Here is a 16321-nt window from a genome sequence, read left to right as displayed (position 1 = left end):
TCCATTTATAGTTATGATGGAATATTGGCTATGTTCTCTGTGCTGGTCAGTACATCCTTAAGCCTATCTTACTCCCAGCAGTTAGGACTTCCTACTCTCGCGCCCCTACACTGCCCCATAACCGGTTTGTTGTTATATTCACTAGTTTGCTCTATTTTTTAGATTCCACATATAAGTGCTATCATACAGTTTGTCTTTCTCTGTCTGACTTATTTTACTTAATGACTCCAAGTCCACCCACATTGTTGCAAATGACAAAATTTCATTCTTTCTTATGCCTGAGTAGTATTTTTTAATATAAATTTATTTATTTTAATTGGAGGTTAATTACTTTATACTATTGTATTGGTTTTGCCACACATCAACATGAATCCACCACAAGTATACACGTGTTCCCCATCCTGAACGCCCCTCCCTCCTCCCTCCCCGTACCATCCCTCTGGGTCGTCTCAGTGCACCAGCCACACACACACACCCCACCTCTCTATCCATTCATCTGTGGATGGAGACTTAGGTTGCTTCTATATCTTGGAAATTGTAAATAATGACTCTATGAACATTGGGATGCACGTATCTTTCTGAATTCGTGTTTTTGTTTTTTTCAGCTATATACCCAGGAGTGGCACTGCTGAGTCATATGGCAATTCCACTTTTTTAAAGAAACCTCTATATTGTTTTCCATAGTGGCTGCACCAATTTACGTTCCCACCAACAGTGCATGAGGGTTCCCTTTATTCCATATACTGGCCAGCATTTGCTATTTGAGGCACTAACTGTTTTAATGGATTTGTCATACTCTTAAAAGCATCTTCATTACAATTATTGAAAACAATTTTTTTTACTTCATCTAAACTTGTTAGCATTTCTGTTAATCATACTTTTTTTAGTAAAATGTTTTACTTACGTGGTAAAAGCAGCATTGACTTTAGCCCCAAGGTAGTAAGAATACAATATGAACATGCCAATCATAAAGGCAAGAAACACCATAATAAAGAGGACCATGAACTTGAATATGTCCTTTACAGTCCTTCCCAGAGAGATCTGCAAGGGGCCGAAGCTCTCATTCGCCGGGAGGATATAGGCGATTCGAGAAAAGCTGAGCACAACAGCTATGGCATAGAGGCCTTCAGATATGATCTGAGGGTCAGAAGGGAGCCATTTATCTCTGGCTACAAGAAGAAAGAGAGAGATTAAAAATGGAACTTTCTATTCACGGCTAACTACACAAAATACCTTAAACAGGATCTGACTTGTAGGTAGGTGGTTATTATCTCAGTTGAAACTGCTCCACGTTTAATTAACTGTCCAGACACTATTTTTCATATTAAACTAGAAACACATGAATTGTACATTCATGTGGTTTCTTTTAATGGAAGAAACACTATTAGAAAGATACAAAACAGACTTCACATTGAGCAGAAACAGAATGAAGTACAAAAGAAAAAAAGAGCTGAAAATGCTTCATTAAGTTCACATTGTGTCCACGATGACAAAACAACTGATTTGATTGGTTTGTCCCCCCAGTTACCAGGTTTATCGACCAGGCATTTTATCATGCTATAGGCTCAGTTGGCACACATGTTCTTTTCCATATTTCATGGGGAAACTAGTTCATCTAACAGCTTATGCAAGTAAAATGTCGTATTACAAAAAGTGAGAATGTCACTGAATCACAATAGTGCTGTCAGCATCATGTCTAAGCAACATAGCTGGTCCCTGGAAAGTATAAAATGCTACTGAAGTGCAAAAATCTTGGAGACAGATTCTAAATGAGGACCCCCAACACGCTTTTCAAGGTCACTTCCATAAGTTCACAGCAGACAACTGGATACTCATTTCTCTGGAAGATCACCTAAACACTGTGTCGTTAATTCTGTGCAAACTGGGTCACTCCCAGAAGGAAGGTGCATTGCACAAACTTCTGACAACAACAAAAATGAACACTTATTGGATGTTTAATACGTAGCAGACACTATGCTTTCAATGACCTTATGGATTTGAGGTAGTCACTCTCTTCTTAAAGATACAGAAATCAAGGCTTAGGTTAAAAACTTGATCAAAATCATCATAAGGAGTGAAGCCTAATTCACAGATTCCCCTTCACAGTCATAAACACACATGAGTAAATTTAAATAAAGAGGTACTGAACTAGTCGTGATATCTGTTACGCACAAATGCAATCCAAGCTAATTCCTTAATTATAAATGGTATTCATTTATTCATTTGATCTGGCTTCACTGGTATATAAAAACCTTTGCTTGGTGACAATAAGAGATAATATGTTTACATTTCACAGTCTGTAAAACATTAATATCTTCATTTATTTATTTATGTATTTAAAACCTTTTAATTTTATACTGGAGTATAAAAATCAAGTGTTGTGACAGTTCCAGGAGGTCAGCAAAGGGATGCAGTCATACATCTACATGCATCCATTCTCCCCCCAACTCCCCTCCCCTCTAGGCTGCCATATAACATTGAACAGAGTTCCCTGTGCTATACAGAATGTCCTTGGTGGTCATGCATACACCTTCATCTTAGAGCAGGCACCCAGTCTTCTTCAACAATGTTAACATGCTGCTGGTATGCATCACGATGTACTTATAAAGAGTCATTCCTCACAGTCAGAACGCATTTAAACTCTACGCCTAACTTTCCTTATCTGTAAAATGAGGCTTATATACTAACTGCTAAAGTCTTTTCCAGGTTTAAGATTTTGCAGCTATATGAAAATTAGCTCATCGCAGCTCCCGTTAGGCCTTAAGGGAAGGGAGGCTAACACTGTTTTACATCGGTGTGCAGTGGGCAGGGATGGCATCAGTGTCTGTGCAAACTGAAGGTCCCTGGTATCTCCCTGCTCTCATAACCTAGAGAAGGCTGGCAGGAACTCCACCCCATGGTGTCCTGAGAAGCACAACATCCTCCCCAGCAATTCTGCTGGTTCTGTGAAGCTTACATGCTCATCGTCACTTTAGCTCCTATTTCCTGCCTCTGCTGAATTTTTGCGCATTTCTGTTACAGCAGTTTTTAGCACTTTTTATTATTTTATCTCCTCTAACCCAAGCTCTCAGGGACTCATCTTTCACATTAAGCAGTTTATCAAGCTATTTTCTCCCCCTCATTACGACAATTCCATGTCCTAAGAATATTTAAGAGTAACTATGTTCTTTGGCTTAAAGGTGATTTTCTTCCACCTTGAAATACCTCCTTTTTCTAGATGTGAAAACTGAGGCACAGAGAAGTAAATTAATTTGAACAAGGTCACACAGCAAGGGAGGGTCGGTGTCTTGATATGAATCCAGTTTTATACAGCTCTAAAGTTCATGCTGTCTCTACTCTCTATACTTTCAACATGCATTTCATATTAAACATACCCTTCAGGGGCATTTCCTTCCAAGATGTGGTTCCAATACCTTCTCCTGAGACATAAGAGGACTCTGCGCCTGATAACTTACCGTAAGTGAAATACTGTATCTCTGGTGGTAGCGTAACTTCACTGAGGTCACTCTCTTGAACATAACTGTCCACATACTGTTGTGCCTTTGTTGCCTGAAGGAAAGCCAGGAATCTGGCCGTGAAAGCAGCAATGAAGATAGAGAGCATGCCAAAGTCCAGGACGTTCCACAACTGCAAAATGTACTCCCTGGGTCCTTCCAGCCAGAGCTCCTTGCACTCAGACCACATCATTCCTGCCAGAACACACACATGTTACAGACAAGAGTTTATATCTTGGACTGAGAAGCTAAGAGTCCCCACCTATAAAATGCCCCATGTGTAAAGCACGCCATTAAGTACCATAAAGCACTGACCTGACTATAGCCCATAGAAGTGCTGGGCAGAGTTACATGAAAGAAGCTTTGACTAAAGCAATGATTCACTCCACCAAGTTAGATTTTGGTGAAATATAGTTATAAATGTGGCACCAGAAACGGTGCTACGCTTATGGGGGTAGGGAAGGAGGGAGGGAGGGAAATAAGAAAGGCTCTTCAAGTCAAATGATTTTGCCCCATGAAACACATGGAGGAAAGGAGAAAATTCATCTTTATAAAATGGTTAATTATCAAATAATGGTGATTACTGGAGAAATAAGCCCTTAATTGAGAAACCTACTATACACTTTTAACAAGAACAGTTTTCAGTCATCCAGGAACACTTCCCTCATTCCTCTACCCTCTTGTCTCATCTCAGCTTCATGATGAAAAGGTGAGGAATTCTTGGAAAATTAAGCAGGAGGCCCTATGGCATTATGAAGACACTGAAAGCAGAAAATATTCTGGGGAAAGAGGACAAAATATTTCAATTTAACAACTGTTTCCAGATGGCGCCAGTGGTAAAGAACCTGCCTACCAATGCAGGAGGCGTAAGAGATGAGGGTTTGATCCTTGGGTCGGGAAGATCCCCTGGAGAAAGGTATTATCCTTGCCTGGAGAATCCCATGGACAGAGGAGCCTACCAGTCCACAGGGTGGCACAGAGTCGGACAGGACTGAAGCAACTTAGCACACACACATGCCTGGCTACGTAAGGGGAAAATACTATAGAGTTTTCAAAAGAAATGTAGTGGCTCAAAATAAAATTCATAAAACAATTACTTGACCCACGTGAAGACCATAGGAGTTAATGAGAGGAGAAGCAACCTGTTAATTCAGGAATTGAGATGAAACCAAGAAGCATGCTGGGTGAAATAATACACAAAACTGACTTTGGATTCGTGATCAATCAATAATATGGTTTCAGTCTCCATTTTTTTAATCATATTGCTTAAAATGTTTACTTTAACATAGCTGCTGTTCAAAATGAGCTATTGTGGGACTTCTCTGGAGGTACAGTGGTTAAGATTCTGTTCTTCCAATGCTGGAGGCACAGCTTTGATCTCTGGTCAGGAAAGTAAGATCCCACATGCCTCACAGTTCAGCCAACAAAAAACAAAGAAAAAAAAAAATCCCCAAATGGGCTATTGTGAGGTGAAGTAACAAACATTCCTAAAATGGAAACTCTCCTTAAAAAAACCTCTGAAACTAAAGCAATAAATGTTCTTTAATCATCAGTTAATGGCCACTAAGTTATTGCAGAACTACTTCAATTAAATGCTTGATTATCACAGTGAGTCACATTTTAAAAATTGCATTTTATTCAATAATTGAAGTTGGATTTCTGAAACATGATATTAATATTAATGCATTTATAATTAAGCTCATGTTACTCATAAAATTTGTGTTTAGTGGTAAGGGATATCCGTCAGCATCATCAAGCTGCCAAATTATTCCATTACTTGCTATTCTCTTTATCGTACAATGGTGATGTTGTCACCATATAACATACCATAGAATTTTAAATAGAAAATGGCAATCATGATATAGATGCTATTTTTGGTAGAAATTAGAATACTCAAAATAAAAGGCTTACCAAGAACCCAGACCATAATGAGCATTTCAGTCCAAGTGAACTGTGTGGTTTTCACCCTGAAGATCTGTTTGGGATAGTCAATAACAGTGATGTTTGGCAATGTGGTGATTCCTTCAAATCTGTCTGAGGCGTTGAAAACAAGCAGGCCCAGGAAGATGATGAAAGAAGCAGCGTGTGCTACAAACTTCATAAAAGGACTTCGCAGAACCTTCCCCAGCTGTAATGAGGCCAAAAACAAAACAATCCAAAACCTTTAACTTTAGAAAATCTGGCTTCCACTTATGAAAGCTACCATATACATAGGATTTTTTTTAAAAAGTGAAGTGAGAACACTCAAAATTCTGCTTTTGTTCTGAAGAGCTAGCTAAACATTGTGAAAATTACTCCTTTTAGGGGATGTTTCCTTTAAGAATAATTTAAGAAGTCTTCAAACTGCATTGTTTCTAAATATCCAATTTGTCTTAGGATGTACTTCAGTCACAGATGCATTTCTGGAAATTACAAGGCATATACTTGTTATTCTTATTTTTATGTGAAAGACTATGAAGTGTCAAGGTTTTTAGAATCTAGGAAAAGAAACTGCAAATTTGTAATGTGTGTATTTTTTTATAACTGAAATGTTATGAAGAGTTTATAGACTCATTCATTTATAATTGAAATGCCATGATGTGTTTGTAGCACATTACAAACCCTTTGAAGATAAAAAATACTTATTACCATGAAAGTAAACTTTTGTTCTCACTTCTAAATATTCCAAAATCAATTTGTACTCTGTACAACATAAAAAGGCAAAAAATATTATAACCAATATAAACACTTTATCTGTTACTATCCAATAAAACAGAGAGATACCCAGTAATTAAAACCTCTAAGTAGGTTAACTTAATTAAAAGTCATCCCTGGTTTCGGAAAATCATATAACCAGTGAAATAGCATTTTTAAAACTCACTTTATAATGATTTTAAGGTAACTCTTTTAAAATCCCCTGTGACATAATGTCCTTAAGAGCTCCGTGTTCTAGTGGAAGTAAAAAACAATTCCTCTGTTCCAAGGGTTTCTGCAGTCTAAGGATTAGGCACATTTGGTAGATTCATCAAATAAGTTCTCTATTCTCAGACCCTACTTTCCAACTCAGTGTGTGACCTTAAAAAGCACCAAGGTTCACACTTAAAAGGCTGTAACTTCAAACAAATGTTTTTGTATATCCAGAACCTTAATTTGATGTCAACAAATAACCAAAGAATGTCAAGCATTTCTGGGGTTGGACATGAATGCACACAGACAAATGTCACATTTTCCATATTAGACATAGAAAAATAAACCGCACATTTACATATCACTGTGCTGTTCCACAGCTGCAGAGAGGGCATGTCCGGGTAGTTTATCCACAGCACAAAGTGATTTGCAGGGAGCTGCCAAGTCTCTTTTCCTCTAAAGGCTGATCTTTGAAAATGTTAAGTAACATGGAAAAAAAAAGCAGTCTGCCTATCTTAAAAATGGGATACATGTGGAGAATTCTTACTATACCATCTTTTCACCACAGGATAAGTGGTGTATGGCAGGTATAAATGCGGGCTCCAGGAACAACTCAATTCCCTCCTTTCCTTTCTCTGTTGGGCAGAGTCCACACATCCTTAGCTGTGCTAAGAGAAAAAAGAATGGACTTCAAGATACCTACATCAAACCCAATATGTTTTAACTGAGTGAGTGGCCCTAAGAGACACATACAAATAAACCCAACCTTTCCAATTCATTTCCCCCAGAAAGGGGACGTTATTTGAATGGGATACGATTTTTGCTTTAAATGCACGCTCTCTCCTTATCTATAAAGTTTTTAGTCTTTCATGATTTTGTATTATCAGAATCATGATTCAAAACAAAGGAACTTAGTTGAGTGATCAAAACTGATCAAAATGACAACCTTTCTGCCTTAAACTACATGGGCAGCTCAATGATGAAGTGAGATGGATGAATATTCTCACATATATGGGCCTGAAGCAGGACTCTGTGGGGGAAGACAGTTAGAGAGATGACGGATTTCCAGGGTCACTCTTAAGTGGCCTTGATTCATTTGGCCTGAAACTGCCTCCATTTAAACAAAACCAGATTTGGGAATATAAAAACAGGATTAAAGGATCTCAGAACTGCTGCCTCTCCCTGGCAGTGCCCTTCATTAACGGAACACGGATTCTGTTAGCGTGACTCCTATTCCTGTCCACATCTTATTTAAGGGATCTCTTAGGCACAATTAAATGGACTGTATACTGGCCAAGTTGAGAGGGGGATAAAGGTCGTGAACAAAAATGATTCAAACAAAACTAAGAAGATAAAGAATCTAAAAAAATCCCAAAGCCCCCAGACCCCAATTCTACATTTTTGTTTTTAATCTCCTAGAGGAACAAAGGCTTGGGGAACCTGGCATGCACTCTCTTGAAGACTTTAGATGATACCACTGTTCACAACCATGTTTCACACACTCAGTCTCAGATCTTTTTCACAGGTTCAACCAAGCAGCCTTTTCAGTTTTCAAGTTAACTGTCTCTTGGAACCACCGCAGTAGGGCTGTTCCTCTTCTGTAGGCCAGCCTGATGGACTATTTATTAAGCCGGCAAATAGGACACGATTGCTCCTTCACAGAAGCAGCTTTTCCTCCTCCCTATCAATGTGGTCGGAGATTTTTATCTTAAAAGCCTAAGTATTATATGCCTGTGAATAGGACCTATCCCACCAGGACCAAATCCTTTTTCATCCCTTATTAGAACTAATCCAGTCATTAAAAAGCAGAATTGATGCTCTTGAGTCAATTAACATTCAGCTGCAAAACTGATAAGAGCCTTAAGCAGGAAGCTTTTTCCTTTTTCATCCTCAAAGGACATGGTACACCAACCACAGAGGAAACAGGGGTGGAAAAGCCGGTACCCTGCTGCAAGGTGCGATCCAGTAGCCGATGGCAAGAAACGGAAGGCCCAAGGCCACAACCAGCACCACCAGACACTTGATAGCTACCGTCTGTTCCCGCAGGCCTGAGAGGTTCTCGTACCAGATTGTCAAGAGCTGCTGCTGGCAGTTGGGGTGAGCCACGAACTGTTGGTCGGGACAGGGAGAGAGGAAGAGAGAGAGGTAGGTTACCATGTCATTGTCAACAGTCCAGCTACTCTAAAGCAGGTGCATCCTAGAGATATTAGTGCATATCTTTCCAGAATATAGGCATTGGAAGGTTCTGGCAATATTCTTTACCTTCCCTCTGTTTTTCAAACTTGCTTCAGAACTATTACATGAACTAGAGTGGAAACACAAATGATGTTGTTCTTCATCATAATTCTTTCTGATAGAAACTCTCCATATTCACTGGAATATGGGTGACATGTGCTTTTCTTTGGGGAAACATGTCCCATCTTGCTGTCTGCCAGCTTGCTTGTATTCAGCTCAAAATGGAAAAGAAATCGTTATTTGGTTTATTGGACCCTATGGCTAAACGAGAAATGTGTTTTTGTTTTGTGCGTGCACACGTGCGTGCTCAGTCCTGTCTGACTCTTTGCGACCCCATGGATCATAGCCTGCCAGGCTCCTCTGTCCATGCGATTTTCCAGGCAAGAATACTGAAGTGGGCTGCCATTTCCTCCTGCAGGGGGTCTTCCCACCCAGAGATGGAACTTTTGTCTCCTGCATCCCCTGCATTGGCAGGCAGGTCCTTTACCACTGTGCCACCTGGGAAGCTGGATTTATTGTTTCATGAGCAACTCCTCAACTGCTACATCTATGAAAAATGTAGACATGATGTGTCCTATGTGTATGTATGTTCCACCATAGCAAATATGCAAAAGATCTGCAAAAAGCCAATGAATTTCTGAATATTATGCTTAATCCACATTTGCTGTGCTTTATTCAAGGAGCAGAATGTATCTGTAAAAAGGTCCCTATGTCAAAAGGTGCCCATTTGTTGGATATGCCTTTCTTTGAAAGGCCAGGTGTACTCTGCCCAAGCTTCAGGGTCACTCACAATCCAACTATGAGTGTTGATATATTTTTTAAAAAGAGTGCTTAGCAACAAAAAATGAAGGAATCACTATCTTCTATATAAATGCAATAAATAACAAAGAACCTGTTAGGAAGTACTCGTGAAATGTGAAATGTTTTTTCAAATTCTGAGATGCAAAGAAAGCAGCTGCAGTTCCTCCTAGGCATAGCATTCAACTCTAATCAAGTTCCAGGAAATTATCTGAATGCTTTTTACTGACTCTAGGCAATTCTTCTAGTTACTTGGGTATTTTTCAATAGCATACCTACAAGGAAATAAACAGGTCTTCACTCAGTGGTGTATAGTTTCCAATCAGCTGTTCTAATTTTAAAACAAGAAGAGAAAAAAAATAATAAAACCTCTTCCCCTAGGGTGGGCGGTAAAGGTACAATTTTCCCCAAATCCCCACTCTTTCTCCCAGTGTGCACCCGCCCTCTGGGAGATCCACTGACTTTGCTATGACAGCTGCCAACACTGTGCAGAGGTGGTGAGGATGAATTTACAAGTATCAGGTTTGACATTCATAACTGAATTTTTTCCCCAATAACACAAACTAGTAGGACTGGGGAGATTGAAACTACTAAGAATAAGGTCCAGTTTTTTCCTTTATTGTTTGATGAGTTCAATGCAAAGGGGCATATTTTATCTTGTAAGTTCCTTTCAATTCAGTTATAGAAATCCCAGATCCAGAGGCTCACAGGTTATTGCCAGCTTCTAAGCATATATTAGATCTTCTTCCCAAATTCAAGATTCAAGAATTCTCAAAGTTCTAATTTTTGAAAACAGTATTTCAAGACCAGTGCAGCCATTATTTAAACTCATGATGAAATATAATCAAAGTTGAAAGCTTCCTGGGGGTCTAGGTAACAATTTCCTGGGATTCTTGCTGAGAATTTCTCCAGATTTCTACCTGTGCTCTGTACTCTACTGGACCATTATATTCCTGCTTTACCCTCTCCTTCTCTGTTAAAAATCCTCATCTCCTCCATGGTTCTTAAATGCCTGTCTCATTCATTAATTCATTTTATTCTTTACAATGTCATAAATCCTTCATAGGTGCCAGGCGGGTGTTCAGTATTTGGTACAAGATGAAAAGGGAACATCTGTGTTTCAGTAAGTCATAAATGGTCCCTGCTCTAGGGTACACAGTAAGCTCTACATAAATGTGAAAAAGTTATTAGAACAGAGACTTGGAGTCCATGTACTTGCCAAGATAAACAATCAGCATTTAAAACAGTCTTAATTTTGAATGTTGGTCCAAATGTCTTGGGGTCTGGATGATCCCAAGCGGGATAGATGTAAATAAAAGGCAGTCCCGTGACTCCAGCCAGGCAGCTTAGAAATGGGATGGTATGTTCAGAGAAATCTACAGGTGGAGAATACAATGTCATCAAACCAGATTAACACTTGGGAAGTCAACATGCATTTTTTTTCTTTTTTTAATAGGTCAAGGTTTCTATAAAACAGAAAATCCACATGAAGTTAAAAGACACTTGCACATGTGTTCGTATGAAACTGATGGACACATTTCCCTTTTGTGATTTTCCAGCTTTTCTTTCTTAGCTTTCAAACTCCTGAGTACAGAAATATTAATGTTATAGCATGGCTCCCTCTTCTTGCTCTCCATCCTTGAGCTAATCTTTTACATTTAAATCTGTAAATGCTTTATGGCATTAATTATACTGTACAAGGTTTACAAAGCTCTAAAGACTTGTTGGAAATCAATTGTTTACACATGGCCTTATGGAAAGATCAATCTTTGACCTGGTGTGACTTGTACATTACAATGCAAACACTTAATATATGTTAAATACTAGCGAAAATCATGGTGTTTGTACTTCATTTATTATACTTTAAAATTCAGCTTAAAATTAACCTTTAAAATTCAGCTTAATTCAGGTGTATCTCATAGTACTAACTCTACCTTTTTATTTCTTTTTAAAAAATTTTATTGGAGTATAGTTGACTTACAATGCTGCATACATTTCAGGTGTACAGCCAAGTTAATCAGTTATACATATACCAATTTTTTCTTTTAGAGTCTTTTAAAAAATAATCTTATTTAGTTATTTATTTTTTGGCTGTGCTGGGTCTTTGTCGCTATGTGGGCCTTTCATTAATTGTGGTGAGTAGGGGTACTCTTTAGTTGCAATGCATGGGTTACTCATTGCATGTAGCTTCTCTTGTTGCGGAGCACAGGCTCCAGGACTTCAGGCCGGCCCATTAGTTGTGGCTCCTGGGCTCCAGAACACAGACTCGTTAGTTGTGGCACACAGACTTAGTTGCTCCGCATCATGTGGGATTTTCCAGACCAGGAATCAAACCCATGTCTCCTGCATTGGCAGGCAGATTCTTTACCACTGAGGCACCAGGGAAGCCTTTTCTTAGGTTCGTTTCCCATATAGGCCATTACAGAGTACTGAGTAGAGTTCCCTGTGCAGCAGTTTCTTATTAGTTATTAATATCTATTTAATATATAGTAGTGTGTATATGTCAGTCCCAGTCTCCCAATTTATCCCTTCCCCCTCTTATCCCTGTTAACCATAATCTTGTTTTCTGGTGATTGAGATCATAATACAGCACCATATGGCATCTGTTGTTTCCTTTTAATCCACGGAAAGAAGTCACAGTTTCCTTCGATGATTTAAAATCCTAATACAAGCACACAAGGAACAGTTTTTAAAAGAAAATAAAACCAATATAATAGTAGTAAGTGAGGGCAAAGAAGCTAATCCCCTTAGGAGATGAGTTTTGCTGTTTTCAATGACTTCAAAATAGAGCAGCAACCTTTATCTCTTAAAACTGTTTTACCTCCTAAAAAACCTCTTTGTGCTGCCACACCAGTCATAGCAAGCTGAATAAAATTTGTATGCAGTTTCCTAACTTCAGTGGACCAATAAATTGAAACCATTACAGAAATAATACCCTTATTTGAGGTTTTCTGATTTAAAGGGAAAATGCCTGACATACAAGAAAAATCTGTCTTTCAGTGGAATAAAACTACTGGAGCATAGAGAACAAACTTTATTCCCTGCCAAATAACTGATAGATTATAAACTGAGCCACCAATAGGGGCAGCTGATAAATTTCAACTTAAATAAAATTCACATTACACTGTCTTCTTTATCAAATTAGCTTTTCCAAGAACTATATTCACGGGAATACTGTTGTACAGAAACATGGTAGGAACACTCTGTTTTTGTTTTTATTGCTGAAGCCACAGTTTATAATATTTAAAAGCAAATATTCTTGTGAACAGAAACTAGGTCATTCAGCTTTTTAAAGTTCTTTGAATTGTGAAGAACTCTGCTGTACAGTAAAGACTGGCACAACATTGCAAATCAACCATGCTTCAAAAATATAAAAATTTTAAAAATCCTGAAAACTTATACTGTACATGTTTTCTATATTTCAAACCTACTAAGTGCAAAATGCTGCTACCAGAAGCTAACCGCTGTTACCTCTCCGTGCCTGGGCACACACCTGGCAGAGGTCTTACATGCAGAACCCATTCCCGCTCTGGCCAGCACATTCAGCCCAAAGTCTCTGCAGCGGATTTACCACTCTTTCATTGCATTGCTCAATTTCTGGACTTTCTTTGCACATTTTCTGCAAATACAGTGGATAATTGTAGGTGTCTATATTGCTGCATATCTCTTTTCTAGATGATCTTGCCATAGTTAAACCTAACCTCACTGTTGGAGGAAATAGAGGAAGGAGGAAGAACTCAGGAAAGTTCTCCTCTTCCTCAAGAGCTTGATTTTCCAGATTCAATGATCCATCAAGTTCTGGTATCCTTTATCTTTGTCACAGGCTTCCTTACAGTAGACAAGGCTCACCTGAGGTAGGTAGGACTCCTGTTATTTCTATGGGTGGGTATGGATTGATATTAATCCACAAGTCAGAGGACAGAGGTACAGTCATAATTAGAGTTTGGGACTTCTGGGGGGCAAACAATCCATTACTCTAACTGGAAAACAACGAATGCTTTTGCTTAAAAGTTACTTTTCTTGTACTTATTTTCAAAAGAGCAAATTTCACCCGCCACTCTGTTCCATTCTCTTTTGTAGAATAATGTGTGTAACTACAAACAGTAACAACATTTACTATCTTTTAGTTGTATGATTTACCTTAGAGACCCCTCAGAAGTAACTCAGAGATGAATAATCTCCAACATCTACTCCCTCATAGAGAATGTCTTATTGTTTGTCCCCCATCAGTACTATAATTGCTCATTTCATTAAAAGCACTGAGAATTGCAATTTTTTATAATTTTTAATTTTTTAATAATGTTTGTGAGGGCAGATGGTATTTATATGATAATATGCATCTCATATTACTAGAGGGTCTGAAATTTTTAAATACATTTGTTAGCCATTTGAATTTTCATTTCTGTGAATTACCTACCTATACAAGCTTTTGCTTATTTTTCTACAGACCTCTGGAAATTTTCCCTATAAATTTGTTTGTGCACTTTGGTTATTAAGAGTATCATTCCCGGGATTTCCCTGCTGGTCCACTGGTTAAGAATCTGCCTGCCAATGCAGGGGACATGAGCTCAATCCCTGATCTGGGAAGATCCCCCATGCCTCAGAGCAACTAAGCCCCCATGTTACAGCTACTGAACTCATGCCTTCCAGGGCTGATGCTCTGCAAAAAGGGAGGCCTGAGCACCACAACTAGAGAGTAGCCCCTGCTTGTGGCAATTAGAAAAAGCCTACATGCAGCAATGAAGACCCAGTGTGGCCAAAAATAAATAAACGATTTTTTTAAAGGGAAAGGAATGACCTGTTTAAAAAAAAAAAAAAAAGAATATCAATCCTGTCTCTCTAAGTTATAGTATAGGAAAAAATTTTCCTAGTTTGCCCTTTACCTTTTTTTATGATCTTTTTGATGTACAGAGGTTTTAAGTTACATATGGTCAAATAATTTATATTTTTGTTTTCTATTTTTTCTACTGCTTTTATACTGAAAAAAATCTTTTCTCACATAAACGTTAAACTCATGTTCAGACTTCAATTCAGATCTTTTGTGTTTTCATTTTCTTGATTAACTGTCATTGAGTCTCTAAGGCCTGGGTGAACTCATAGTGATTCCTAGGGAAGACCTAAGCCCTGGGAACTCTGAGCTTAGAAAGAACTCAATAGACCTAGAATCACAATTAGAAGCAGATATTGAAAGATGGTAGAAGAGACATCTTGAGTTTCTTGCTGCTGCTGCTGCTAAGTTGCTCCAGTCGTGTCCGACTCTGTGCAACGCCATAGACGGCAGCCCACCAGGCTCCGCCATCCCCGGGATTCTCCAGGCAAGAACACTGGAGTGGGTTGCCATTTCCTTCTCCAATGCATGGAAGTGAAAAGTGAAAGTGAAGTCACTCAATCGTGCCCGACTCTTAGCGACCCCATGGCCTGCAGCCTACCAGGCTCCTCCATCCATGGGATTTTCCAGGCAAGAGTACTGGAGTCGGTTGTCATTGCCTTCTCTGTGAGTTTCTTAGGGGAATCTAAATAATTTAGCATTATATAAAACTGGTTTTGTTGATGAAATTATGGACTGATTTGAATAATTTGAATAATTATGGACTGATGTTTATTAAATTACAAGGGGAAAAAATTCACAACAAAGTATTTTGAAATCCCAATGCCATGCATGTAGCTATGCTCTATTTCAGTGCCATAATCTGTAGGGTTCATGAATATTACAACCCAAGAGGTTATTTCACTAGGGGACTAGAAAGGAGATGATGGGAAAAGGAAGTAGCCAAAGTGGATGGAAGTATTTTTGTTCCTTGCTAAATGGAGATGGGTGAGTGTTGAGTGAAGAATGAAGGAAGCTTCAGGGAGAAAGAAAGAGGATCTAGGGCTTTGGGGGGCATTCCAGAATAAAGTTCTTATATACATTTATTGGGTGAAGATTCCAAATAAAAGATTTTAACTAATACTCATTTTATAGCATAAAATAGACAAAACCAGAAGTACGTGCAAAGTCCTAAATCTCCTTTCAGTTCCAGATACATTTTGCTGTTGTTTTCTGGTGGTTAACTGACAGGAAATTTATTATTAACTGACACCTCATACATTGTAACCCTACACATCAATTCATTTAAAATTAACATGCAAGAAGACATTCACTCTGGAAGACAGCTTGGTTAACAGAAGCATATCTGTAGATGAGCTGTCTCTGCTAATATGACACTTTGAAAGCAATGACAAAGAACCAGTGACAACTGAAATCAATTCTCTCCTCTCAGGAGCTAAAGGCAAGAGATGCCTGTTGCAACGTCTGCGAATAAATGTCTAGTTTTCTAAAAACAGTTTAATATCATCTTATTCAAAGCTATCTTTTTCTTCCAGTACAGCAAAATGTCAACTAGCATGCTTGCTCTGAGAGGGGCCAGTTAAGCCAATTCAATTACCTTGTTACTGACAATTTCTTGAAGTTATTTTACACCAACATTTAATGAGAATCTTCACATTTCACTTCTTATTTAGTAGAGGGGAGATCTGTCATTAATCGATGACTATAATTTTGTGAACACAATGTGGAAGTTCTCTACATTATGGTAGAACTGTGTACACACACACACACACACACACACACACACACACACAGATTCCCCCATGCTCACCTGCTGCTAGGGTGCAAACACTGCCCTAGGTCCCCCTGGTCAGAGGCGTATGTACATACCTTTGATTTGGAAGGAGCCTTTTACAACAGGCAGGACTCAGGAAGTCCTTTCTGTTGGTAGGGAGCTGACCCTCTGCAGCAGAGGCAGAATTGTTCTGTTTGGGTCATAGAAACCTCCTTACCAAGTCAGTTCTGGGCCTGGCTCTGAGCAAGGTTTCTGCAAACACAGCTTAGATAATCTTGCTCTTCCACCTCTCAAAGATTCTGTGAG

At 38.8% G+C, this 16321-nt stretch overlaps 1 protein-coding gene across 21 annotated transcripts in view; it reads right to left on the bottom strand.

The window, feature by feature from the left end:
• The window catches only part of TRPC3 (transient receptor potential cation channel subfamily C member 3), a 75516-nt gene that overhangs the window by 27824 nt on the left and 31371 nt on the right, over window positions 1-16321 (bottom strand). For 10 of the 21 annotated variants that reach the window (XM_060401068.1, XM_027956324.3, XM_027956325.3 and 7 more), the window contains exons 4-7: window positions 8325-8489; window positions 5406-5622; window positions 3456-3689; window positions 905-1169 (exon numbers count right to left, since the gene is read on the bottom strand). In XM_060401068.1, the coding sequence (XP_060257051.1) occupies window positions 905-1169; window positions 3456-3689; window positions 5406-5622; window positions 8325-8489 (881 nt within the window). The remainder of the gene's footprint in view (window positions 1-904; window positions 1170-3455; window positions 3690-5405; window positions 5623-8324; window positions 8490-16321) is intronic. The other 11 variants (XM_060401070.1, XM_027956326.3, XM_060401082.1 and 8 more) reach the window with 2 other exon arrangements.

Source organism: Ovis aries, chromosome 17 (genome assembly GCF_016772045.2).
Source record: "Ovis aries strain OAR_USU_Benz2616 breed Rambouillet chromosome 17, ARS-UI_Ramb_v3.0, whole genome shotgun sequence".
Classification (NCBI taxonomy): Eukaryota; Metazoa; Chordata; class Mammalia; order Artiodactyla; family Bovidae; genus Ovis; species Ovis aries.
This window is presented reverse-complemented; position numbering and strand designations above follow the sequence as displayed.